Genomic DNA, 25,374 nt, shown 5'->3' on the forward strand with positions numbered 1-25,374 from the left:
CGCTTACATCTGTGTGAAAGAACTTTTTTTTTTTTTTTTGGCAATGAAAAAAACATTAAAAGTGGAATGTTCTGGAAGGAGGGAGGAGGAAAGCAGACGGGTTAGGGTTTTTAAATACTGATACAAAATGCTTTCCGAGACCTGAGCAAGGTACAGAGGAGAGCAACGAGTAAGCTACAATTTATGTAAAAGAAAAAAAGGGGGAAAAGAATGTATTTACATAGTTGCTTAATTATGGAAAAAAGAAATAAGTTGCTGATATTGGTTGCCTCCTGGTAGGAAACCCAAGTAGTTGGAACAGGGGTGAGAAGAAGTATTTTCATGGTATTACTTTCTATATATTTAGAATTTTGAATTACTTGGCATTTAAAAAATATACTACCTACATATTTAAAATATAATCTATTTTTTGAATAATTTTATTCGAAACATAAATTAAATTATTTAAAATAGAAATAAATATTATGGACAACGATTGAAAAGATTTGTTTAATATAACTATCTCAAAAATAAATAAAATAAGCGTCAGAAAATTCCCCCAAAACTATTTAAGGGCTTCAGGTTTGTTTTAAAGACAAAGTGTTATAGACCTGACAGAAATCACCACCTCTGCCCCTCCCTGACCCCAGCAACCACAACCACGTGCATTTCTCCCTGCTTTTGTACATTTACTATGTAGATTTCTATTCTCCCCACTCCCCACACACAGTGGGTACAGTGTGAAGTCACTTATTTTTGGAACGTTTCCTAAAAGTTTTCACACGGTGTGGTGTGACATTCTGGATCCTGATGTCCGGTCAGCCCATGGCTTGTCTTTCGATTTTGTTTCTGGGGTCTTTTGTTACATGAAATCTTTATCCTTGACTGTAGTAAAATTGATCATTGTTTTCCTCTAGTTTTTGAGCCGTGTTCAACAAATTCTTCCCTACACTAAAGCCAGAAAGCTATTCTTCTGTATTTTTTCCAAAAATTCATGTGTTTGCTTTCCCATTTAGATAGCTGAACTATGTAGAGATTGTTTTTATTTTAAGATTTTATTTATTTATCAAAGAGAGAGGAGAGAAATATCAGTGTATGGTTGCCTCTCTTGTGTCTCCTGCCGGGAACTGGCCTGCAACCCAGGCATGTGCCCTGACTGGGAACCGAACTGGGATCTTTTGGTTCGCAGGCCCGCACTCAATCCACTGAACTACACCAGCCAGGGCCTATTTTCTAGGCATATGATGGAGATCTAATCTTTTGTTCTATTTACAGCAAATTGTGCCAACACCACATAATCCCTTCCTCCTCCCTGGCTTGTATGGCACTACACCACACGCCATGGTTCATAAGCACAGGAGCCTGAGTCAAGGCTTTCTTCTGTTGCACTGGTCTGTTTACTGTTGGGCTAATTCCATAGTGTTTTGATACACTTTATAATAGGTTTTCTATCTAGTAAGGATAAATCCTGTACTTTGGGATAACTGTATTTCATTAAAACATTTTTTTTTATGTAAAGTTCTTTTTGGTCTTTTACTCTTCCATTAGAATTTTTGAGTCAGCTGATCAAGATCCTCTAAAATGCCTTGAGATCCTGATTAGAATTCTGTAGCATTTAATTATTAATTAGAGATGAATTCTCAATGTTATGAAGTTGAATATTCCCAACAATGAGTTCAGTAGACCTCTCCATATTGTAGTCTCCATGGGTTCTTCAGTAATTTATTTTTTTAATATTTATTTATTTTAGAGAGAGGGGAAGGGAGGGAAAAAGAGAGGGAGAGAGACATTGGTTGGTTGCTTCTTGTATGTACCCTGGCCCAGGGACAAACCCACAACCTTGGCATGTGCCTTGACCCAGAATCAAACTGGTGACCTTTCGCTTTGTAGGATGACACTCAACCAACTGAGCCACACTGGTCAGAGCCTCTTTAGTAATTTATTTTGTGATTTTTATTTGTAAAGGAATTGCACGTATTTTATTGGATTTAGTCTTAGGTATCTTGCATTTTTATTGTTATTGTGAATTAGATCTTTTTCTTCTACATTGAAGTGATTGCTGATACTATAAAGGGTGTTGGTAATTTCTGAATGTTAAACTTAGAAACCACATCCATGTTTCACTCTTACTAATGATTTTTTTAAACATATACAGTCTCTTAGACAAATGATGATTTGTCCTTTTTGTCCTTTTCTTTCCAGTTCTTATAATTTGTTTCTTTTTCTTGTCTTACTGCATTCAGCTAAAATCTCCATTTTTACAGTATTGAATAGTAGCAGGCAATTTTGCTTGTTCCCAACTTTAAGAAGAAACTCTGTTCCCTCACTAATGGCTGTTGGGTGGGGGTGTGGTAGATGTACCAGGGTAAGAAAGTTTCCTTCTTCCCTTCTATTTCTATTGCTAAGCATTTTTCTAGTTCTACTTTCTGTTTTCTATTTCATTGTTAAGAGTTTTTGTTGTGACCGAGTATTGAGTTTTATCAGATAATTTGTCTGCCTATTGAAATAATTTTTCCCCTCGATATGGGTTCATACAGTGATTTATATGGATTGATTTTTCTGCTGCTGAAATATCCTTGCATTGCTGGAATAAACCCATCTTGATAGCCATGCATTATTTGATTAAATGCTGAATTAAATTTATGACTATTTTATTTAGAATTTACACACCTGTATTCAAAACTGAGAGTATCTTTTCCTGTGACATCCTTGCTCAGTTAACAATATTATACATGCCTCTTAAAATGAGTTAGGTAGCTTTCCTTTTTTTTTTCTTTTTACTATTTTCTGAAATGAATTGTAATAAAGTAGGAATTACATCTCTCTTGAACTTTTCTTAAAATGTATTTGATCCCTTTGTCTTTGAGGGCTTTTGAGTTGCAAGGTATGTGGTTAGGGATTAAAAATGGGAATGTGTGAGGGAAAGGGGAGGTTTTAAAATGTAATTCTGTGCCTTAATGGTTATTAATCTGTATGTGCATTGAGTCCATTTTTTAAATGTTTCCATGAAAGTATCCACTTGACATAAAATCGTCAGTTTTTGTCATAAAGTTGTCCATAGCATTCACTCTTGTGCTTTTTATAACATTTAAATAATCTAAAGTCATGCCCTGCTTTGCATTCTTAACGTTGACCTCCAGTAATTTGTAAGCAGTTTGCATAATCAAATATTCTCATTTTATTAATACTTGTTTTTGTTTCATATTTTCTTTTTTATACATGTGACTGTTACTCATTGCTTTAAAGATTTTAAACATTTTCAGTTTAAATCCTTGTCGGTTGTCCCTACTGTTTGCAGTCTCTCTGGAGTGGGTTCATCCGCACAAGGTAGATTAGTTGGCTGGTGTTTTTTGCATTAATTTTGAGTGTTTTTGAACTTTTGTTGGTGAGCTCATCTTAAGGAGGAGACCCTTGCTTGCTTGTTTTATCTTCTCTCTTCCTCTCCTCGCTCCTTCCCATCTCACAGCTTTACAGTTGGTTCTACCTTCAGGTTCCCGATTCCCAGTTCATTCTCTGACACCGGGGTCTTGGGCTCCTGCCCCACGGAGATACTGGAGTTACCAAGGAGCCAGCTGCCGGGCCTGAGGGTGGGTCAGCACAGGTCCTGCTGTGAGGTGGTATCATCTCTGTTTGCAACCAGAGAGGTGTGTGGGGGTGATAGCTGTTTGGGGCTCCTTGTGCAGTAGGTGGTAGACGGGGGAAGGGGGAATGAAACCTAGTTTCAGTCCCTGGCTTCTAGCACAAAAAGCCTGGCTCTGGACGCACACATCCCATGAGACACTTCTACTTCGTTACCTCTCGGAATCAGCCTCCCACCTCCTCGGTTGTGCTCTGACCCCAGAATCCAGCCTCTGCTTGGTGCTCTTTGTTTCTTTTCCTTGGAAGAAAAGTCATGTATTTTTCTGCTCCATAGTCAGACGCAGTATCCATTACACCATTGGCCCCGTACTAGAAAAGTCATGTATTTTTGTGCACGGCTGTCTCTTTGTATGTATTTCTCTTTATCATTGCTGTGTGTTTGTGGGATGGAGGAGGAAAGCGGAGAGCTACACTACCAACTTAGCCAGGAATCCCTTAACCTTGACCACAGCCTATGATAATTCACACTCCTGGTTCTCTTTAACGAAAGAACCAAACTTGTCACGTGGCCTGAGAAAAGCAAAGGGAGGATTCATTTGACCGGCTCTTGAATGGGATCTACTTGACTCTTTCCACTCATACCTTTCCCCCTCTCTCCCTCAGAGCAGGAGAAGATGGGATAACGGAGCAACCCGGGGGGTCGGGAACGACTCCTGTCACTGAGAAAGTGGCTCTGCAGTGGGATTATGCACTCACAAACACTAGGTAGGGGTGTACTTTTCAGCATGAACTAACTCCAGCCAAGCCCACCCACCGAAACCCCCCCTCGCCCGCATGCTCAGTCAGCTGGCCTGGCTCCACCCTTGGTGGCTGTTCTGGCATGGGGTCTTTTCCTAGAAAAGCTGTCCTTTCTCCAGGCTTTTATGTAAATCACATGCCTTAAGGTGGACAATCTGGTCCGGTTCTTTCAATCTCCAAGTAAACCTGTTTTCGCTCACGTCTTCCTGAGCATAAAGTCTCAGTAGGTTTCTCTCTAGGAGTTTCAGCTGATGGCAGGAACAGGTCTCAATTCCTGTAAACCTTCTGTGCTCTTCCTGGGCCCCGTGACCTTCCATATCACAGGGAAAAGCTCTGTGCATCTCAGCTCCTAGTAGTAAGTGGAACCAGGATGCAAGCAAAGTGTGACGACCAGGCGTACCATAAAGCATTCAAACAGACAGCAGAAGATGGCATAGTGGAACCGAACAGAACCAGGAAAACAACCTCTAAAATATAAGATAAAATTTCAACAAACTCCCTATGTTTTAAATTAATTTATTTTCTAATTTTATTAATTTTTTGCAGTGATACTGGTTAATAAAATTACGTCGGTTCCAAGCGCACAGTTCTAATGCATCATCTCGGCATTGCACCGGGTACTTACCGCCCAAAGCCAAGTCTCCTTCCGTCGCCCAATAGTTGACTTCCTGTCCCTCTGGTAACCGCCAGACTGTTGTCTGTGTCTGCGAGTGTTTGTTTGTTTGTCTTGTTTGTTCATTTGGTTGTTTTCAGTTTCATATCCCACATATGAGTGATATCATATGGCTCTTGACTTTTTCCGTCCGACTTATTTCGCTTAGCATGATACTCTCAAGATCCATCCGCGTTGTTACAAGTGGCAGTATTTCATGTTTTCTTATGGTTGACTTGCATTCCACTGTCTAGATGTACCACACCTTCTTTATCCAATCATCTCTCTAAGGGTGCCACAGTTGTTCCCTTATCTTGGCCACCATGAATAATGCTGCAGTGAACATAGGGACACATAAATGTATTTATTTTCCAACCCGACGAACAAACCCTTCTGAAGCACCTTCTGAGGCACAAGACCCACGAACACAGAGAGGCTGTGACATGAAGAAGCCACCAGAACAATGCACATTAAGACAGTGAGGCTTCTCGAAAGACAGTGCTCTGACATCTGCCCTTTCTTGCCCAGAGAGGAAACTCAGAGACATGGTGACTATTGCCACCAAAACTTTCCTCCGTCCCCACAAGCTCATGGCCATGCTCCGGAGTCTTCGTGAGTATTACCCAGACTTGACTGTGATCGTGGCTGATGACAGCAAGGAACCTTTGAAAATTAATGACAACCGCGTGGAGTACTACATCATGCCCTTTGGGAAGGTATGTCCCTCCCAGGTGGGGAGACACAAGAGGGCCCCAGAGTCAGGTGCCACCCTGGACGGGGCTGCTTCAGTGGCCTTCCCAAGGAAGCCCGGTCCTAAGTGGGAAGGAGTAAGACTCTTCTCTGGGTCCCCTCGCTGACTCCAAATTCACAGAGAAATCAGGCCACTCTCACTTTCCTGAATTAACGGGGTGGCTAATCTGATTCTCCTCATACCTGGTGTGGAAGTTGACCGAGGTCCTGCTAAGTGATTTGAGGTGTCTGACGTCCCAAGGAGTCCTGACATATGGCTCCAACAGCAGAGAGACTTCTCGTCCCTGTGATGCCGCCCCAGCTGGAGCAGCCGTCTCTCTGTCTCTCTCTGCCACGCCGCACCTTCCTCCAGAGACACACAGAAGGGAGTGGAGCTGTACGTAGTATCCATTCCTTCCAACATCTTCCAGGCAACACAAGGAGGCATGGAAGGAGAGCCACAGAGATTCTATCAGATGGGAAAGAGCTTCAGTCCATCCATACTGGCCACGGGGCCAAGAAAGGGCTTTTTAGTCTCTTTCTTAGGTCCACAAAGTCACTGTCCTTCTTCCCGTGTCTCTGAGACGTGGGCTCCCTTTAACCCTGTGGCTCTGAACCGCAGTCGTATCCTGGATTCACTCCCACAAAGTCTGACTTCATTTGTCCGAAGTGCAGCCTAGTTATCGGGACTGAGAAAGCTCCCTCATGTGATTATGCTCATGGTGACCACTGATCGAGCCTCATTCCACCTGCAGGGCTGGTTCGCTGGTAGGAATCTGGCCATATCTCAGGTCACCACCAAATACGTTCTCTGGGTGGACGATGACTTTCTCTTCAACGACAAGACCAAGATTGAGATGCTGGTGGATGTTTTGGAGAAAACTGAGCTGGATGTGGTAAGGAAGGGTTGCCCATTTTACCTCAGTTGCAACCTGTAGAAACATCCAAGAGAGGGAAGGAGAGAAGGGAAGAGAGGAAAGTATGTGAGGGACGAGGAGAAGAAAAGAGAGGAGAGGGAAGAAAGGAAGGAGAGGGAGAGGGGCTGATGTAGGAGATGAAGAGCCGGCACAGTCTGGGGTTCAGAGCATCACACCAGGACTCGGGAGACGCGCGAGGTCTGTTTCTGCCTCCATATGTACTTTTCCTGGAGAAAATGATGGCCCCACCCCAACCCGCCATTGTTTCATCTTTCAAACGATGCGTTTCTGCATCACTTCTAACCTCCTCCCTGGGGTGGTGTGAGAGGAAAGAGCAAGCAGTGCTGTGACTCTGTCACTCACACCTGAAAATAAGTGTCAGTGGTGCAAAGCTTTAAAGGCACACTTGTCCCTCACGACAGTTTAAGAAGAAGAAAATAATAACAACATCGCAAGTCAGGGCACATACAGAACAGGGAAGAGAAAGGTACTGGTAGGGAACAGTGCTGCACCGTGTTCCGGGACTTTGGGGGAGGACCGATCTCACGTCTTCTCAGCACACGCAGTGATACTTACGTTACACTGACAGGTCAGTCAGCTTGACTGCGGCGACCCTTTCACATGTGTATACATGTCAAAACATCAAGCTGTATACCTTAAATATGCACAATTTTAACCTGTCAAAGGTATCTCAACAAAAGCTCTTTTCAAAAAAAAGAAAGAAAGTGGATGAGGGCCATCGTGACCACAGCCAACTCTTACCCCAGATGGACAGTCCCCAGAGCATCCAGGTGACTGCTCCGGTCTCTCGGCTACTCCTCCAGAGACCAAATCAACAGCGCAAATGAGAGAGAAGGTGTGGCTCCCGCATGTGTTGGAATCCGAGCTGGCCCTTGACCCTGCCTCCGAGGTCATCCTGGACCAGCTTCCTTCTCTTGTTGCTCCATCGCTCTCGGGTCCTCAGCTGCCAGGCCAGAGGGGAGGGGGAGCAAAGAAAGTTTCATTTCCTTTGAAAAATGTGATCTATCTAAATCGTGGCCCGTCAGCCAGGACTTAGCCACATGGTCAGACCTTGCAAAGGAAATGGGGACATTTCTTCTTTAGCTGGGTAGTGAACTAACTGTATCTTAATATAATCCACTTAAAACTCAGACGGTTCATTTATGAAAAGGAAGGAGGAAAGAACAGGTGACGGGGGACAGCAGTAGGCTGTGCTATGCCATCTCAAATGATGATGATGGTTCAGGAATAGATGTACTCGTTTGTCCTGTTCTGCTTGGGCTCAGGTATGGAAGTGCCCGTGTCCCCCATGAGTGCAGGGACAGCTGCTCAGACAGGTGAGTGGGGAGCAGAGAACGGGAGGACAGACTTCAAAAAGCTGCAAGAAGCCCAACAGGGGAGACTCTACCACACACAGACCACTGCACGCTCTTGCTTTTCCAAATACTGCTCCTCCTAATGGAAGGAAGTGAGTTACCTTCTTCTGGAAAGGACGAGCTTGCTGGTAGGCCAAGCAGAGCAGAGAACGTGTCTGCCCTTTCGACCTGGTGTAAGTGCTTTCTGCTCTTACCAACCAGATTTTCTGGGGTGAGTAGGAACGAAGGATCAAAGGACCCTGCAGTCGGTGCTGAAGGCTGTGGCTGCCATAGCGAGAGAGTAACTGAGGGACAGTATGAAGGGTAGATCGAGAAAGGGTGTGATTCTTGTAACTGAGGTTCAGTCCTCGCAGAGACAATTTGGATGTTGGGTCTGTGTTCACTAATGCGGATTTCCCTGTGCATGGGCTAGGTAGGCGGCAGTGTGCTCGGAAACGTGTACCAGTTTAAGCTGTTGCTGGAACAGGGTGAGAATGGCGACTGTCTTCACCGGAGGGTAGGATCTTTCCGGCCCCTGGACGGCTTCCCCACATGCACGGTGACCAGCGGCGTGGTCAACTTCTTCCTGGCCCACACAGACCGGCTGCTGAGAGTTGGCTTCGACCCCCGCCTGCAACGGGTGGCTCATTCAGGTGGGGAGGCCGGAGGAGGGAGGGCGGCCGCTGGTTTATGAGCTGGCCTTAGAAGTTTGTTCTTTCCGTAGCATTGCTCCACTGATCACAGCCACTTGCCCGGCGACTGTGTTTCCTGTCCCTTTCCTCCCAAATTAAGGAGTTCGTGGCCTCTTCTGGCTCCCTCTTCACCTTCTCCTTGACTTCTTGCCCCCTGCAGGCTATTCCCATTCACCTGAGACACCCTTCCCCTTCATTGCTCCCCCTCTCAACAGCTCTGTCCACACCCTCTTTCCCCACCCTGCTTCCTATTCTCATTTTCCCTAAAATCCTTTCCTATTTATCTGCAACTGGTTAACTGCCCTCCTTCTTTCCCCTCTTATTCCCTCAATCCTGGAGTCCACAGTCCGTCCGGCTGGAAAGCTAATCTGTGTTTCTCTGCCTCTCTACCCACATCTCTGTCTGAGAAATGAGCGTATTGATTTCCTTCCAAATCAGCTTGGCCAGGTGGCTCTGCAGGAGGCTGAACCTCCCCTAAGGGTAGAAACTGTGTCTCCTTCCCCCGGACTCTCCTCCCAGACCTGGAATATGGCCCTGGGTCTCTGGCTGAAGCTCACATTTCCTTCTCCTGCTCCCCCTCTCTTGGCAGAGTTCTTTATTGATGGGCTTGGGAGCCTGCTCGTGGGGTCCTGCCCAGACGTGATCATAGGTCACCAGGGCCATACATCAGAGGTAGACCCGGAGCTGGCCGCCCTGGAGGAGACCTACAGCAAATACCGGACCAACACCGATGCCCAAATCCAGTTCAAGATGGCTCTCCACTACTTCAAGAACCGCCTCTACTGCCTCACATAAAGGTGCCCAGACATCGGAAGAGCACCAGGTCCACCGGCTGGGGGTGTCTGGAGCAGTGGGGCCAGCGGCCAGGCTACCAAACAGTGGGCTCCTAAAAAGATGAACATTATCACAAACCACATAGTGTATAGGGCAAATGGGGTGGATTTGGTTACTGGAAAGACCCATCGAAGGCTAGCGGTCATTAGCCCCGGTCACTGATCAGGGCAATGGAGACCATATTAATGATGATTATTTATTTGTTCGATGCCTTGCTATTGATGAACCATTTGCACATATAGTATCTCACATCATTTCCTTAGGTCTCACAGGAAAGAGGGTTCGTATCTTCAGTCAAAAGACAGGCTGGCTGCTGGGTCCTTGAGGGTTATTTGGTGGCAATTATGTAACAGCCAGAGCATCATCTCCAGCATCACTGTCATCCACACATTTTTATTTGGTCCTACCTTTCGGATTTAGATGATGGGAACAGCCCATGATCCTTGCCTTGAGGAGGTCGTAGCTTGATTCAGTTCAGTCCACTTGCACCATCGGGCAGCCAGGGTCAGAGGACCAGAGGGAGAAGTCACGTGGCCCAGGCAGCTGAGGACGGCTCTGTGGGGTGAGCTTTTCGGCACCTGGAAGATGGATGGGATTCAGGCAGTTGGAGGGCGGGCGGGGAGCGTGGGTAGTCTGCTGTCTGCGAGGACAGAGGTTTTCCTGGCATCAGACTTGCTACCACAAAGACACATTCCAGAACGCCAGGGATTGAACTTGGACCACACTCTAAGGTGACGTGATAAAGAACATGAGTGTGGTGGCAAGGCACTCAGTTCCTGGGACCTGAGACCAGTGACTGACTACCCTAGACCCATGTCACCTGCAGCATGGGGCCACCACCTGTTGTTGAGAAAGGCACTCTGTCGTCTTTGGAGCCTGCAGGCTCTACAATCGCTGCCCTGGCCCCGCTTACGGTCCCCTCTCTTTCCTACGGAAGATGCATGTCTGAAAGCCATTAATAAAACTTCGTGAAAAGTATTTCAGGCCCTGGCTGGGCAGCTCAGTTGGCTTGAGTGTTGTCCTGCTACACCGAGGTGGTGGGTTGGGTCTCCAGTCATGACATATATAGGAAACAATCAATGAGTGTGTAAATAAATAAATTGATACACACACATATGCATATATCAATGGTCAAATACATTTCAAAAAAATTACAATTCACATTAGCATAGTAAAGGCTCTGAGAAGTTCTGCAGTAGAGAAACCGGTTTAACTTTAATTCAGCATTTCTCAGGGATGGATATAGGCTGGCCATCATTTTTTTCCCCCAAATTGGAATTGAACACATAGACCTCTTTCTATTGTTGTCATAAAGGTTTTTAGGTGCCCTGTCTGGCGTGGCTCAGTGGATTGAGCACAGGCCTGCCAACCAAAGGGTCGCTGGTTTGATTCCCAGTCTGGGCACAGGCCTGAGTTTTGAGCCAGGTCCCTGATGGGGGAGGGTGCATGAAAGGCAACCACACATTGATGTTTCTGTCCCTCCCTTCCCCTCTTTCTAGAAATAAACAAAACCTTTTAAAAAAGATTCTATTGCAAAAGTTTTTCTAGCTTTAACTAACATGCACAATCACTTCATGTAATAACAGCATATGCATTTTATGGGCAGTAGTGTTCGACAGGACAAGGCTCTCAAGGTCCAGGCAGTTCTTACTAAGTGCCATTCTTGCTAAATGTTGTGTAAAATGCAGCACAGTATTTGGCAGGTGCAGCCGTAGTCAGAGGAGCTTCACCCAAACCCAACCAGATAAGTTTAGCCAACTGCGAAGAAGCAATCAACATTAATGTTAACGAGTAGTACGTATAAGCGGTGGTTCAGCCTCCTTTTCTGGGAGACAGAGCTTTGGGTGTGACTCCCGTCTCCAAAACTGCCTCGTAACAACCATGCCTCTTTCCTGAACAGGACACCCCAGGGGCGAACCCCTTGAGTTGGGTAACATTCACAAGCCTGGGGGTGGTCCCAGGAGTTTTAAACTCACCAGTTATTATCAGTCGGATTTTTAAAGGAACTGAATTGCCCACGAGACCTCAAAAACCTACAGGTTTTCTGTTCTTTCCAGTCAATTCCAGACATCTGGTCTAGACATAATCTCTGAGTGGGAAATCCATTCTGGTAACCACAGGCCTCTATGCCTTGCCTATTCCTTGGCACTCAGTTAAGTGGTCTCTGCCCTCAGTCTATTCAAAATCTGCATCTAAGGTACAGAGAGACCATTTATAATCTCTTTCTTGCCCCCCACGTTTTTCCTCATTGTGGGCAGTAAATGTTGGAAGCTTTGCAAGGGAGTAGGCTGGTCTTTTTGCTCAAACTGGTCTTCGGCTGTCTCTTCTCTCTGCCGGTGCTTTCTCTTGGGGAAGAGGATTCAGCCTTTCCAGCCCTGCAAGGCTCCAAACTATAGGGCTTTCAGTAAACTTGGACTGCAAACCATTCTCAGCAAGAGCATATTACACCTGCTTTTAAAACAGGGTGTCTCAGCCCAAACCTCGTCTCTCCTCTAGGACCATCCTGAAGACCACGTGAAGTCACTGACACGCACCAACGTCCTCCTCTGTTCCGACCACTTCCTATTCTTGATATTCTACTGTCTTGGGAGACAGTCTGTGTTCCAGACACCGGCAACGGTTTCAGGATCACCAGCTTCCCACAACGTCACTGCTCTCTCCCCCAGCCCTTCTGCACAATGCTACGTCTACTCACCTTCACAGAGGATTCGCATCTGCATACAGTTCTTTTTCTTAATCTTTTGCTGGGATGCTCCCACTGCCTTTATACCCTTCCGTCTTCCCGCTCCGGCTTTGAACAAGTCTTCTATATAAAATCTATATTTCTCATCCTCCTTTCAAGTTTACCAGGAGCTTGCCAAGGTTTCCATTCTGTAACTGAGTAACCTGCGTAACCGCATGTCTGTTTCCTCTCCCAAACGCTCCGAGAAGGACCCCTGCTCCTGCATGTAAGGACTCAGAAGGCGTTACTCACAAAAGGGGAAAAAAAGGGATACATCTGACATGATCAAAATGAAAACCTTCTGCTAATCAAAAGACACAATTACAAAAGTGAAAAAAATAAGCCACAGACTAGAAGAAAATATCTATGATACAGATATTTGGTAAAAGATCCATATCACGTATATGTAAACAATTCCTATAAGTTAATAAGATGACAATCTTTTTAAGTGGGCAAAATACTTGAAGAAACACTTAGAAAAAAATATAACCAAATGGCTAATGAGCATGTTTAAAAAAAAAAAGATGTTCAACTTTGTGAACCAACAGGAAACTGCAAATTCAAGCCACAAGGAGAGATTGTTATACACCCACTAGAACGACTGAATTTACAGGACTAATAGCTAAGACGTGGAGCAGCTGGGACGCTCGTACACTGCACGTGGGAGTGTAAAATTGTACGGCCACTTTGGCAAGCTGTTTGGTAGTTCCTGATAAACAAAAATGAACATCTAGCCTGTGACCCAGCAATTCCATTCCTGGTTATATACCCCAAACCAAATGTCTGCAGGAGAATGGTCATAGTAGCTTTATTTATATTAGATCCAAGATGGAAAAAACCCAAACGTCCATCAACTGGAGAAGGGACCAAGAAATTGTGGTGTATTCATACAGTGGACTCCTACTTAGCAATAAAAACATGCTGTTGATACATAAAGTGCAATGGATGACTCTTAAAAAACATTGTTAACTGCAAAACAGTATCATTTGTCTGGCTTCCTATTATATATATAAACTTTAAAGTAGGCAAAACTATTTTTTGGTGATAGAAACCAAAGTAGTGCTTTTAGCCCTGGCTGGTATGGCTCAGTGGATTGAGTGCCAGCCTGCAAACTGAAAGGTCACAGGTTTGATTCCCGGTCAGGGCATAGGCCTGGGTTGTGGGCTAGGTCCCCAGTTGCGGGTGTGCAAGAGGCAGCTGATTGATGTTTCTCTTCCCCCCTCTCCCCTCTCTCTTAAAGTAAATAACTAAAAAAATCCTAAAAAAAATAAAAGACTGAAAATCCCAAGCATTTAAAAGACAAACGAAACTGAAATAGTGAATTCAGGGGAGCAGGGTAAGTAATCACTAAAACAGGGCACCAGGGAATTTTCTGTGGTGACGAAAACTCTTTATAACTTAAAATTTGTGTATAAAAGTTTTCATTTCTCAATTGCAGTTTACATTCAATATAATTTTGTACTAGTTCAGGGGTATAGTACAGTGGTCAGACAGGCACGCATTTTACAAAGTGTCCCCTGATGGTCCCAGGGCCCACCTGGCACCACGAGGGTCACTCCAAGCCAATGCTCTACATGTTAATGTAGGTGGTGGTCACACAGGTGTAAGTGTTTGTCAAATAGTGATTTCAGTTCAGAGTGGTGCATTTTACTTTATGTAAATACTATCTCAATAAAACACCACTGAACAAGAATGAGGTCTGTTTTACATACACTGTCAGGGAACGGCCCTCAAGATAACGAGAGCTAAGTAAACAGAACAAGGTGCAGAGACTGTTTTGATTTTTTAAAGAGAAGGAATGTGCATATACAGGGATATTTTTATAAGAATAAAATAGCTCTAGAAGAAGAGTATCAGAAGTTGCCTCTAAGTAAGAACAGGAAAGTTTCATCAGGAAGTTTTATTTGGCTATGTATTTCCTTTCATGCCCTTTGAATTTTGTATCATGCTCATGTTTAAATATTTACCCATTTAAATATTTTAAAAATTTTTAGGAAAGAAAAAGCCAGAAGCCTTTGTAATATCAAGTTATTATTATGTTAAGTACCAAAACAGAACAAAATTTACATAGATATGTGTGCACACACACACACATCCAATACAGCAAGACTGACTATGTAAACATACATTTTGAAAAAAAGGAAATGATCCCTGGCCGACGTAGCTCAGTGGGGTGAGGACCACCAGCCTGTGAACCAAAGCATCGCTGGTTTGATTCCTGGTCAGGGCACGTGCCTGGGTTACAGGCCAGGTTCCCAGATGGGGTTGTCTGAGATGCAACTGATGGATGTTTCTCTTGCACATTGATATTTCTCTCTCTTTCTCCGTTCCTGCCCCCCCAAATAAATTTTAAAAATTTAAAAAGTATTTAAAAAAAGGAAATGAAACACATCAACTGTTAAAAGTGCTTGTTGGGACTGTGGTTATTTTTAAATCTTTCTACTTTACTGCCTTTTCTATATTTTCCATTATAAATGTTTTACTTGTACAATCTGATAAGATAAAATCATTATTTAAAAAGACAAAGTGAAAACACTACAGGAAAAAAAATGAAATGTGGATGCCGCTTTGTTCAAAATAAGTATGTGGCCAGATTTCCCCGTCAGAGTCTCCCGAGGAATGCCGGGCCCAGAGCAGGGGGCTGGGAGTAGGGGTTGGGCGGGGCCCGCTGGGAGACTCAGAGCATCACTTGTCACCCGGCACAAGGAGGTGCTGACGGATTGCCTGGCACAGCCAGAGCTCCCAAGGCAAAGCGGAGGATTTGTGGCAGGCAACACCTAACCTGGGTGGTGAGGACACAGAGCAAGGCAGATGCTATCCCAGCTCACTGCGAGTGGCCTCAGCAAGGATAAAGGAAAGCGATGAACCTTGATAATGAACATGAATACTTTTCACTTTAACTACTCAAGAGCATCACTGCATCTATTATCCTATCCATTTATTATCTGTTTATACAGGCTCACAAGAAACTTGGGAGAAAAGTCCCTTATCCTGGACTTCAGCCCTCTTTTCTTAAACCCTGGCCTCACTGTACTTTCTGAGGTACACTCTGCCCAAGTTCAGCCTTTAGACTGAACCTCACCTCAGGCTAACCCCACCTGGGATAGAGCCTTGACTTAAGGGGCCACCTAAGTGGAGGGTTAAAGTCTGTTCTCCAAGATGGCAAAGATGTCTTTGGGATGTCGGGCCCTGTCGATTTATGTTAAAAGAAACTAGTCATGCTGGGTCAAGGAGATGACATGTTCTCTCTGTTTTTATCTGTCTCTGAGCACGAAATTGTAAGTTGTTTCTTCACCTAAGTTCTCCTGGGCCCTCTAAAGGGGTTCAGTGAAGTGTTTGGTAAGGCATTAGACACATTCAAAGATCAGCAAGTCCTGGGTCCTGTCCCCAACGGAATTCACAGCCCAGCCAAGGAGGGGAGAGAGGAGATGGGGGGGGGGGACTGAACTGCAGAACACAGTTACCTGTACTTCCAGCGAGTCACGACAAAACCTGTAAGAAAGACAATCCTCCTGTAGCGCTTGAGGAGTAGAGTTTCAGCCAGGGTCTCATGTGAGCTGGCAAGATTTTTCTCAAGCTGAGGAAGGAGGTGGGAACTGCAAAAGAAGTACTAGGAAAGGGAGTAGGGGAAGTGGGAGGAGGAAGTCACTCCTTCACCCTTGTCCCGGACAGAAGGTACCATCTCCTATACACTTTCAAAATCTATAATCGTCACCCTTTAGGGTTTCTACAGTAGTTTCTGAAAATTAATTGCAATACACTTTCACGGAGCCCTTGTAAGAAGGAAATAGATGGGAAAGCTGAAGCCCAGAGATGCTAAAGCCATTTGACATTAAGTCAATTCGATATTAAGTCACTCCAGCCTTAACAGAGGGACACCTTGACCTCAGCAAAGGAGCTCAAGGGGAGTTTGGTTCAGTCCTCAAAATGGAGAATTGCTCATTTCTTTTGACAATATATAAGAGTTACACATTTTTTCAAGCAATACAGTAAAATAGACCCTCATAAATTCACTCCCCAGAGATAATTGTCGTCAACAGACCTTCCACACTTTGGGCTAAGAAGGTTCTTGACTGTATGGAACAGAATGGACTTTGAGTGCCTTAAACAGAAAGGGGGCTTGTTGGGAGGAGGCCAGACAGCTCAGAGCACCAATGGGAAAGCACAGGCAGGAAAAGGGGCAAGAATGGGGGGTGGGGGTGGGGGCGCGAGGCAACCAGGAACCAAGCCAAGGTCAGGATCCTGGACAGTCTGGTTAGGGTGCCACTTCTGTTGCCAGTGGACATGGATGGATGGCTACCATCACTGGTCCTGTGACCCTGGGGGTCACAGCCACCGCCAGCTGCAGGACAAGTTCTAAAACATCCCTGCTTCTGGGATGTTTTGGAATCTTAGAACTGGATTCTAAGTCCAACTGGCCAAAGGAAGGACACTCACTTTCACTCCGGCTACCAGAAGCCTGGAGAATAAATACATCTGTCGTGGAGACAGCCCTGCCACCCAGACCCACAGCACTGGATGCCTCAAGAAAGGGGAGCAGATGTCACAGAGCAAATAAACGGCAAAGGTTTATTACGTAGTCACACAGCTTTTCTGTATACGTGGGGTTTTATTACACACACTAATTGGTAAGTAGATTTTTGTTTTTGCTTAGGCCTGTATCTCTTTTCATGTTAATACAATAACTCATCTCTTAAATTTCTGCACAGTATTTATGGTATTGATAGTTAATATTTGTTTAATCAGTTTTCACTTAATGGGCATTTAGTGTCTGTTCTTTACTGTTATAAGTAACACAGCCGAGACCACCCCAAACATTTGCATTTGTCCCGGTCGTTCTTTAGATGAGGTTCCAAAAATGAAATGGCCGCGTCAAACGGCAAATAAAATTTTATCTGTCTCCCGATCTACATGAAGGAACATTACCCATTTATATGTTTACCAAAACTAAGGACAAAATCCAAAAGGGGCTCTCTCTTTCAGCTGATTGTAACACACCTGTTAAACGGAACCACGCACGGAGTGGCTTTGAAAGTTGAGCACGAACTGGAAGTGAAACCTTCTGTGCAGAAAACTCCGCTGCCTCCAGCCACGTGAGGCTCCAGGAATCCGGTGGGGTGCACGCCCCGGCCAAACTCGTGCCTGGCGCGCTCGGGCTTTGAACCCCAGTGCCCTCACGTGCCAGTCCGCTTTCCTCCCCACTCGGCTAAACGACCCCCTTCAGAAAACCGGTTTGCAAATAAATAAACAAACAAACAAGTATGAAGCCCAGGATGCGGGCGCCGAACTTCCTGCTGGGGGGCTGGGAACTGGAAGCGGCCTTGGCCTCCGCTCGGCCAGGCACCGCGGGCCGCCGTCCGCCTAGAGCGCCCTCGCCGGCTCGCGGTCCTCCCGGTTCCCGGGACGCGCGGGCCGTGACCCCGGGGGGACCGCAGGAAGAGGGGACGCGGACGACATCCCAGCACCAGAAAGACGCGGGACGCCGAAGCCCGCGTTTTTCGCTTCCGCCCGCCCCTGCGTCCTCGGGCCCAGCGCCCAGGTCGGCGGACTCCACACGGACCGCCACTTTGTGAAGATAAGTCGGCCCTCTGATTATATGATTTGAGAAGAAGCCCGGCCGCCTAAAGCAGCCAGCAGGTCCCATGGTGTAATGGTTAGCACTCTGGACTTTGAATCCAGCGATCCGAGTTCAAATCTCGGTGGGACCTCTCCAAATGTTTTTGGTTCTGCAAATTCTGTTTTGGCCAATACATGGCGGCAACCATCACTCCGAGCCGTGCCGTCGCCCCTGCGACCTGCTGGACTGCGGTTTAGGGTCCCTCCCCTTCTCTCGAGATGCTTTCATTGCAAGGCCGGCCCATAGGTCTCAGTGCGCATGCGTCAGACTCGGGGGCGGAAGAAAGTGTGTCTGCGGGAGACTTGACACCGGAGCGGACAGCGGGAAACCAGAAGGGTCCCGGGGGGTCCTGCTCCGGGCGCGCGGCAGAGTGCGACACGTGGGGCAACCGGAGGAACCATAAGGGTCCCGGGGATCCTGCCTCGGGCGCACGGCAGCGGCAGAGCTACACGTTTCTGTTGTACAAAGCGGGACGAACTGACCCACCGACCTGAGCGGAGCGCGCAGGGATGACCGGCTGGGGAGGAGCGTGGGGTTTGGGGGTCAGCCCAGGAGTAAGTCCCTCCCGTAGGTTGTCCAGGTCTGTTTTGGTTGTACGGTATTCAAGCAGTAGACAGCAATTTCTGCGTCTTTTCCTTTTTTAATAGGTTCTTTAAAATTTTTTTAAATTAAAGTTTACATTCCATATTAATTTTGTATTAGCTTCAGGTTCGCTGCATAGTGGTTAGACAATCATATACATTATGTTCCCCCTGACATTTCCAGTACTCAACTGGCACCATGCATAGTTATTACAATATTATTGACTACTATGCTGTTCAATGTCTTTTTTAAAATTTTTAAAATTGGTCTGAGAGAAACATCAATGTGTTGTTCCACTTATTTAGGTATTCATTGGCTTCTTGTATGTGTCCTGACCGGTGATTGAACCCCGAAACCTTGGTGTATCTGGATGACGTCCTAACCAACGGAGTCTTTCTTAAAGACTTAAAGGGCCCAAAATCTTTCTTAAAAATTTTTTGGGGGGGCGGGGAACGGGGTATCCTCAGTTAAGCTTATCCATTCCTCAGTCTGTCTTAGTGGATCAGGTTATCTCTCCCGTCAGTTTCTCATTGTATTAATGCATTATTTCTCCTGAGCAGAGGGTAGGGCTCTCTACATGGTTCACCAACGGAGATTCGATCCTGAGCGAATCTCTATACTGGCAAATCTGTCTTGAATCTGCGTTTTGGGTGCTGACAGGCCCACGTGATTTGCAGGAAAGGGTGTACCTTTGGAAGAGCAGACAAAAGACGTTCAGGGAGTGCTGTCTTCTTTGATTGGCATCCAGGTTTTGAGAGCTGTATGTCCCTCTGGGATAAGTGACAGGGATCCCGCTGACGCATTTGCGACCTCCCCATGGGGTGACCGTGACCCGCAGGCGCTGTGGTTATAGTTCCCGCCCCTTGGGAAGATGCCTTGGTAACAGAGAGGCTCCTCCCATTGCTCTGAATCTCTCCCGGGGCGCTCCTCTCTCCATTCCATCCCCCCACCCCCACCCCGCGCTCCTTAAAGGTTTGAATGGATTTGTGTGTATGAGCCAACCCAGCCTCAAAAGTACCTAGGCATGAGAGGTGGGGACTTGCTCACCAGATGTTAAAGCCTATTGTCAACCATAAACTATAGGAGTTGATAGCATGGTACTGGTGTGGGGATACTGTGCAAACATACCCGTGAAGCAGAACTGAAAGCCCGGATGCAGCCCTGCACGTACTTGGACAAGTGATTTATGACGAAGGTAACACAACGGGGCAGTAGACAAAGGACCTACTTTTCAATAAATTATTCTGGGACAATGGATGTCCTATGGAAAAATATGAGGTCAACTTATACTAAGCAGGGCAATAAATTCCTTGGGAACTGTAGACCTTTGAAAGGAGAAAGCAATAAAGCTTTTGGAAGACAAGTACGAAAATATTTTTATCACCTCGGAGTAGGGAAAGTCTTAACCAAGACACAGAATGTTCTACAAGTTTCATCTATGCCATCATATTAATATGACGTTCTATGTTCTTCTCATCAAAGATCTGAGTAAGAAAGTGAAAAGGGCCCTGGCTGGTGTGGCTCAGTGGACTGAGTGCTGGCCTATGAACCAAAGGCCGCCGGTTCAATGCCCAGTCAGGGCACATGCCTGGGTTGCAGGCCAGGTCCCCAATGGGAGGCACGTGAGAGGCAACAACACATTGATGTTTCTCTCCCTCTCTTTCTCCCTCCCTTCCTCTCTGCCCAAAAGTCAATAAGAGAAAAGAAAAATAACCTAATGGAAAAACAGCAAAAGACTTGACATGGCACTTTACAAGAAAATTCAATAATAATGTACACCATTAGTGATCAGAAAAGTGCAAAATTGAAAGTGAGCTGCCACTGCACGCTCACAAGAATGACAATGCTGAATGTTGCCCACAGAGCGGGACTCAGACCAGCATAACGCACTTGGAGGATGCCGAGCCTCACACAAAGACACTGATAAGTTTCCTCCTGTGATCGTGCTTAACCCACGTTTAGTAAAACACTTAGGAGCTCACCCCCAACCTGGCCGTCACTCCCCCTCCCAGCTCCAGCGACTCCGAACCCCCCTCCACATTTCCTCCTCTTTCCAACCCTAGTAATTCAGGGTCCCTCTTCCTCCCTAACAGCCTGTCCAATGGTTTTATGGTTTTATGGTTTTATTCTCTTGAAGGGCCCCGAGAACAGCACTTTCCAGAAGATGGCGCCTGCAGCCTATTGTTCCTGGACAGAGTCACCAGCAGAGGGCAGAGTGCCAGGACCGCTGGGGAAGCCGGGCCTTGTGCTAGATTCCCTGGGTAGTCCATTATCTCCTTCGTTTATTCTTTATACATCACATAATGTATACATAACATTTATCACGATGCCTCCCACACAGTAAGCCCGTAAGTGATATAACAGGCAGTGCCATTTAACACCCATTTGTTGAGCACCTACCATGTTCTGGGAGCTGGAAACACAAAAATCGAAGACTTGACCCATGCCCCCAAAGGGCTTGAACTCTTGACCGTTAAATCAGAGACTGAAGTCCAGTGTAAAATGAAAAGCGATAGACTCAGGAGCATTTGTGGACACAAAGGAAAGTAAAATCCAACTAGGTATGGTTTAAAAAAATCCAGAGAAAAAGCTCAGAATGGCATGAAAGTGCTACCATTTGTGTAAAAAGGAGGAGGACGTTTCTATGTATTGGCTTGTACCTAGAGCCCTGGCTGGTGTGGCTCGGTGCACTGAGTGCCGGCCTGCGAACCAAAGGGTGGCTGGTTGACTCCCAGTCGGGGCGCGTGCCTGGATTGTGGGTCAGGTCCCCAGTAGACAAGAGCTCAGCCAAGCCCTGCAGCAGACAAGACCTCATGCCTCCAGACAGCAGGGGTGAGATCCGGGAGGCACTAGGGGTGAGAGGTGGGGGAGGGCTGGACTGTCTGATTCACTAGGAAGGATTTCAGCTTTTGCTGGGTAGAGCAATCTTGGTTGTAGGTCTTTAGTTTTCATGACTTGGAATATTTCTTTCCAGCCCCTTCTTGCCTGTAAGGTCTCTTTTGAGAAATCTGCTGACAGCCTGATGGGGACTCCTTTGTAGGTGATTGTCCCCTTAGCTCTTGCTGCTTCCAGGATTCTCTCCTTCGTTTTAATTTTGGCTAATGTAATTATGATATGCCTTGGTGTGTTCCTTCTTGAGTCCAACTTTTTTGGTACTCTCTGGGCTTCTTGGATTTCTTGGAAGTCTGTTTCCTTTGCCAGATTGGGGAAATTTTCTTTTATTATTTGTTCAAATAGTTTTTCCACTGGTGGTTGTGTCTTTTCCCCCTTCTGGTACCCCCTATAATTCGGATATTGGAGCGTTTATAGATGTCCTGGAAGTTCCTAAGCTTCTCCTCATTTTTCTGAATTCTTATTTCTTCATTCCTTTCTGATTGATCCTTTTTCTCTTCCTTCTGGTTTACTCCATTGAGTTGAGTCCCAGTTTTTTTTCATCTCTATGGGTTTCCTGTGGAATTCCATTCATTTCCCTTAATTTAGCCTTCATATGTTTCTCTAATTTGTGGCTATAGTCCACCAGATCTGTGAGGAAGCTGACGACAAGTGTCTTAAACTGTGCGTCTGAGAGATTTGCTATTTCTTCGTCACTTAGATTTATCTCCGGGACTTTGAGGTCCCCCTGCGACATTTTTGGTCTGTTCTGGCCCTTTAAGTGAAAGAAGCGGCGCCTTGGAGTCCCAGGTCGCTGGGTTGTGACGCTGTATGTGGGGGCGTGGTCAGAGCGGGGGAAAATGGCGCCGCCGCCGGTCCCCCGCTCACTCCCTCACCCGCGCGTAACCGGGCACCCACAGTCAACTCGCTGCCACCGCCTCCCCACTGACTCCTCCGTAGTCACTCACCCGGTGGGCTGCTCACTAGGTCCAATCCTGGCGCTTGGAACCCGGCGTGCGACTGGATGGGTCCGCGCCCGCGCCCGGGTCGCTCAAGTTCTCCTTTGTAACTCCTCAACCCGCCGCCGCCCGGTCCTAAGTCGGGCTGTTTGCATATGCGACCCCGGCGCGCTACCAGCTTCAGAAGCTGAGCCTTGAATTTACCAGTCGGCTCTGCCCCTCTTCCCCTCTCCTCTTTCTGAGGCCTGGGAACCCCACCCTGGGGGACTTCCCTGAACATGAGGAAGAAAGGCGATAACAGAACTTGAACCCTGAGAGCTACTCCAATTGGTGTAGGTTGAGGAATGTTCCACTCTCTTCCTCCCTCTTCCAGCTTGACGTCATTTCACTAATCAGGTGCATCAGAATTTCAATCATCCAGTCCCTGCTGGTGGCCTCACCTCTCTGACCCTCCCTTCTCTGCCCTTTCCACCGCCCTCCTTCCTCCACCCCGGCGGTAGTTGCTGGTGTTCTCCAAGCTCTATTTTTAGCCTCTTCTCACTCGGATCCAAGCAGCCTTCTTGAGCGGTGTCTCTTATTTTTGTACCATCCGCGGCCACCTCTCAGCAATTCCCAACAAGGCTCAAGGGTAGGGAGGAGAAGCCTGGGGGAGTCATTTAGAGTCACCTGGTAGGGCGGCACAACTATTCACCGAGTCATCCCAGAAAGGAACTTGACGTTCCCTGGCCATCCTCCACATTGAATCTCTAAGCCCTGAAAAATTTCCTTCCCAGTTATCTCTCCAATCATCACCTTCTCTCTGTCCTGTGTCCACTTTCCTGATTCAGTTCCTAATCACATTTGAGTGCCTGGGTCCCAGTGAGTCCCACTTTCTCTGGGAACGACCCTTCTCTGGGGGAACCGAGAGTCATCAGGGACAGGAATTCCTTCCTCTCTGACTCCTGGGAAGTGAATGGGCGGGTCTTAGAGAACAATCGAAAGACAGGAGACGGGATATCGGGATGGGTAGAGAGCTATGGGGCCGGTTCCCTTAGGGCGAGCTCAGAGACTGAAAATATTCAAGGGACACAAACAGGTTTACCAGAAGCCTTTCTGTACAAGAGGCTGTTTAGAACCGCACTGGGGCTCTGGCTGGCGTGGCTCAGTGGACTGAGTGCCAGTGTGAGAACCCAAAGGTCTCTGGCTCAATCCCAGTCAGGGCACATGCCTGGATTATGGGCCGGATCCCAAGTTGGGGGCATACAAGAGGCAACTGATCCTTGTATCTCTTTCACATTGGTGTTTCTCTCTCTCTCTTCTCCCTCCCTGCCTCTCTCTCTAAAAATAAATAAATAAGATCTTAGAAAACGAAAAACAGAACCCCACCGAGCTGCCTGGGGCTCATGAAATAAAGCAGCCAGAGAGGCAATGATAGTGGACTTAAGAGTTAGAAATTTTTAGTTTACAAAGGAGTTCCCATCAGACTGTCAGCTGATTTCTCAAAATAGACCTTACAGGCAAGAAGGGGCTGGAAATAAGTATTCCCAGTCATGAAATCCAAAGACCTACAACCAAAATTGCTCTATCCAGCAAAACTTTCATTTAGAATGGAAGGACAGATAAAGTGCTTCTCAGATGAGATCAAATTCAAGGAGTTCATCATCACCAAACCCTTATTATATGAAATGTTAAAGGGACTTATCTAAGAAAAAGAAGAAAAAAAATATGAACAGTGAAAGGACAGCAAACGCACAGTTATTAACAACCACATCTAAAACAAAAGCAAACTAAGAGGACAGCTAGATCAGGAGCAGAACCATAAAAATGAAGATCACATGGAGGGTTAGCGACAGGGGAGTGGGAGGAGGAGAAGGGGGGAGAAGGTACAGAAAATAAGTAGCATAGACGGTAGGTAGAAAATAGATAGGGGGAGGGCAAGAATAGTATGGGAAATATAGAATTCAAAGAACTTGAGGCACATGGTCATAAATTAAAGGGGGGGAATGGTAGGGGTGAGGGGTGCAGGGTGGAGGGGAATGAAGGGGGGAATAGAACAACTGTAATGGCATAATCAATAAAATAAAAATAAAAATAAAGAATCCGCCCTGGCTGGTGTAGCTCAGTGGATTGAGCACAGGCCTGCGAACCAGACAATCGCGGTTCGATTCCCAGTCAGGGCACATGCCTGGGTTGCAGACCAGTTCCCTGCAGGCCAATTCCCAGCAGGGGATGCATGAAAGGCAACCATACATTGATGTTTCTCTCCCTCTCTCCTTCCCTTCCCCTCTAAAGATAAATAAATAAAATCTAAAAAAAAAAAAAAAGAATCCCTGTAAATGGAAAAAAACCCCGATTTTTAGTTTAAGTAATAGCTAATAAGCTTAGTAATCAATGCATGTAAAAGCTTTTGTTCCAGGAACTGAAGGTATGACCCACCCTGACTCCAGGGGACGGTGGCAGTTCCACCTTTGTGCCTCACAGGAGGACCGTGAGCAATTCAAGGGGATATCTGAGCCATTGTACTCCAGGGAGAGGTGACCACCGCCCAGGACACAGCTAAAGACCACCTGGGGCACAGCTTAAGACCACCACCCAGGGCAAGAATGCTGGAGTTGTTTTTTTTTTAATCCAATTAACTTCTCCCTGAATTTCAAAATCCCTCACCACATCCTGTTTATTCCTTGCTATAAAAACTTTGGTCGGGAAAGAAAAGATAAGATGGCCTGTTAGGGTACGAACCTGCCATTTTCTCAGATCGCTGGCCATCTTCTCAGATCACCAGCCATCTCAGATCGCCGGCCATCTGAATAAAGCGCCCATAAAGATTCGATCCCTGACTCTGCTTATTGGGTTTGGTGGTGACAGGCAGCCCGAACGCCGGTGTCTTTGCCGGTTTCAGCAGGTTTAGAGCTTACACATGAGTGGACAAGCCTGGGCTTTCCTTCACCAAGGCCAGCTCAGCTCTACCAGTGGGCCAGCGATGGTGACAGCCGGGAGCACCAGCCAGTTCTCTGGTGGCAGGTCAATGTCCCTGGAATAGGCGCTAATTCAGGAATGGGATTTCTGTTCCTTGCCTGTCATGTCCCTGTCAACACGGCTGATGATGGAC

The 25,374-nt window shown here is 46.4% G+C and overlaps 1 protein-coding gene, 1 long non-coding RNA gene and 1 other non-coding gene across 4 annotated transcripts in view; 2 read left to right on the forward strand and 1 right to left on the reverse strand.

The window, feature by feature from the left end:
• Positions 1 to 10,513, forward strand: part of B4GALNT2 (beta-1,4-N-acetyl-galactosaminyltransferase 2) — a 35,151-nt gene extending 24,638 nt beyond the window's left edge. For both annotated transcript variants that reach the window (XM_053657037.1, XM_037149955.2), the window contains 4 exons: positions 5,537 to 5,724; positions 6,493 to 6,633; positions 8,443 to 8,662; positions 9,291 to 10,513. In XM_053657037.1, the coding sequence (XP_053513012.1) occupies positions 5,537 to 5,724; positions 6,493 to 6,633; positions 8,443 to 8,662; positions 9,291 to 9,496 (755 nt within the window). In that variant the 3' untranslated portion in view covers positions 9,497 to 10,513. The remainder of the gene's footprint in view (positions 1 to 5,536; positions 5,725 to 6,492; positions 6,634 to 8,442; positions 8,663 to 9,290) is intronic.
• A 3,771-nt stretch (positions 10,514 to 14,284) lies between these two features.
• Positions 14,285 to 17,382, reverse strand: LOC128626132 (uncharacterized). The gene is made up of 3 exons (XR_008390056.1): positions 17,256 to 17,382; positions 15,722 to 15,749; positions 14,285 to 14,587 (listed from the first exon to the last, which is right to left on the reverse strand). It is a non-coding gene; the product is annotated as an uncharacterized LOC128626132 (long non-coding RNA).
• Positions 17,383 to 17,893: 511 nt separating this feature from the next.
• On the forward strand, positions 17,894 to 17,965 carry TRNAQ-UUG (transfer RNA glutamine (anticodon UUG)). The gene has a single exon. It is a non-coding gene; the product is annotated as a tRNA-Gln (tRNA).
• Positions 17,966 to 25,374: the final 7,409 nt, after the last annotated feature.

The sequence above is a fragment of the Artibeus jamaicensis genome, unplaced genomic scaffold (genome assembly GCF_021234435.1).
Source record: "Artibeus jamaicensis isolate MK-2021 breed Jamaican fruit bat unplaced genomic scaffold, CSHL_Jam_final contig_1998, whole genome shotgun sequence".
In the NCBI taxonomy this organism is placed as follows: Eukaryota; Metazoa; Chordata; class Mammalia; order Chiroptera; family Phyllostomidae; genus Artibeus; species Artibeus jamaicensis.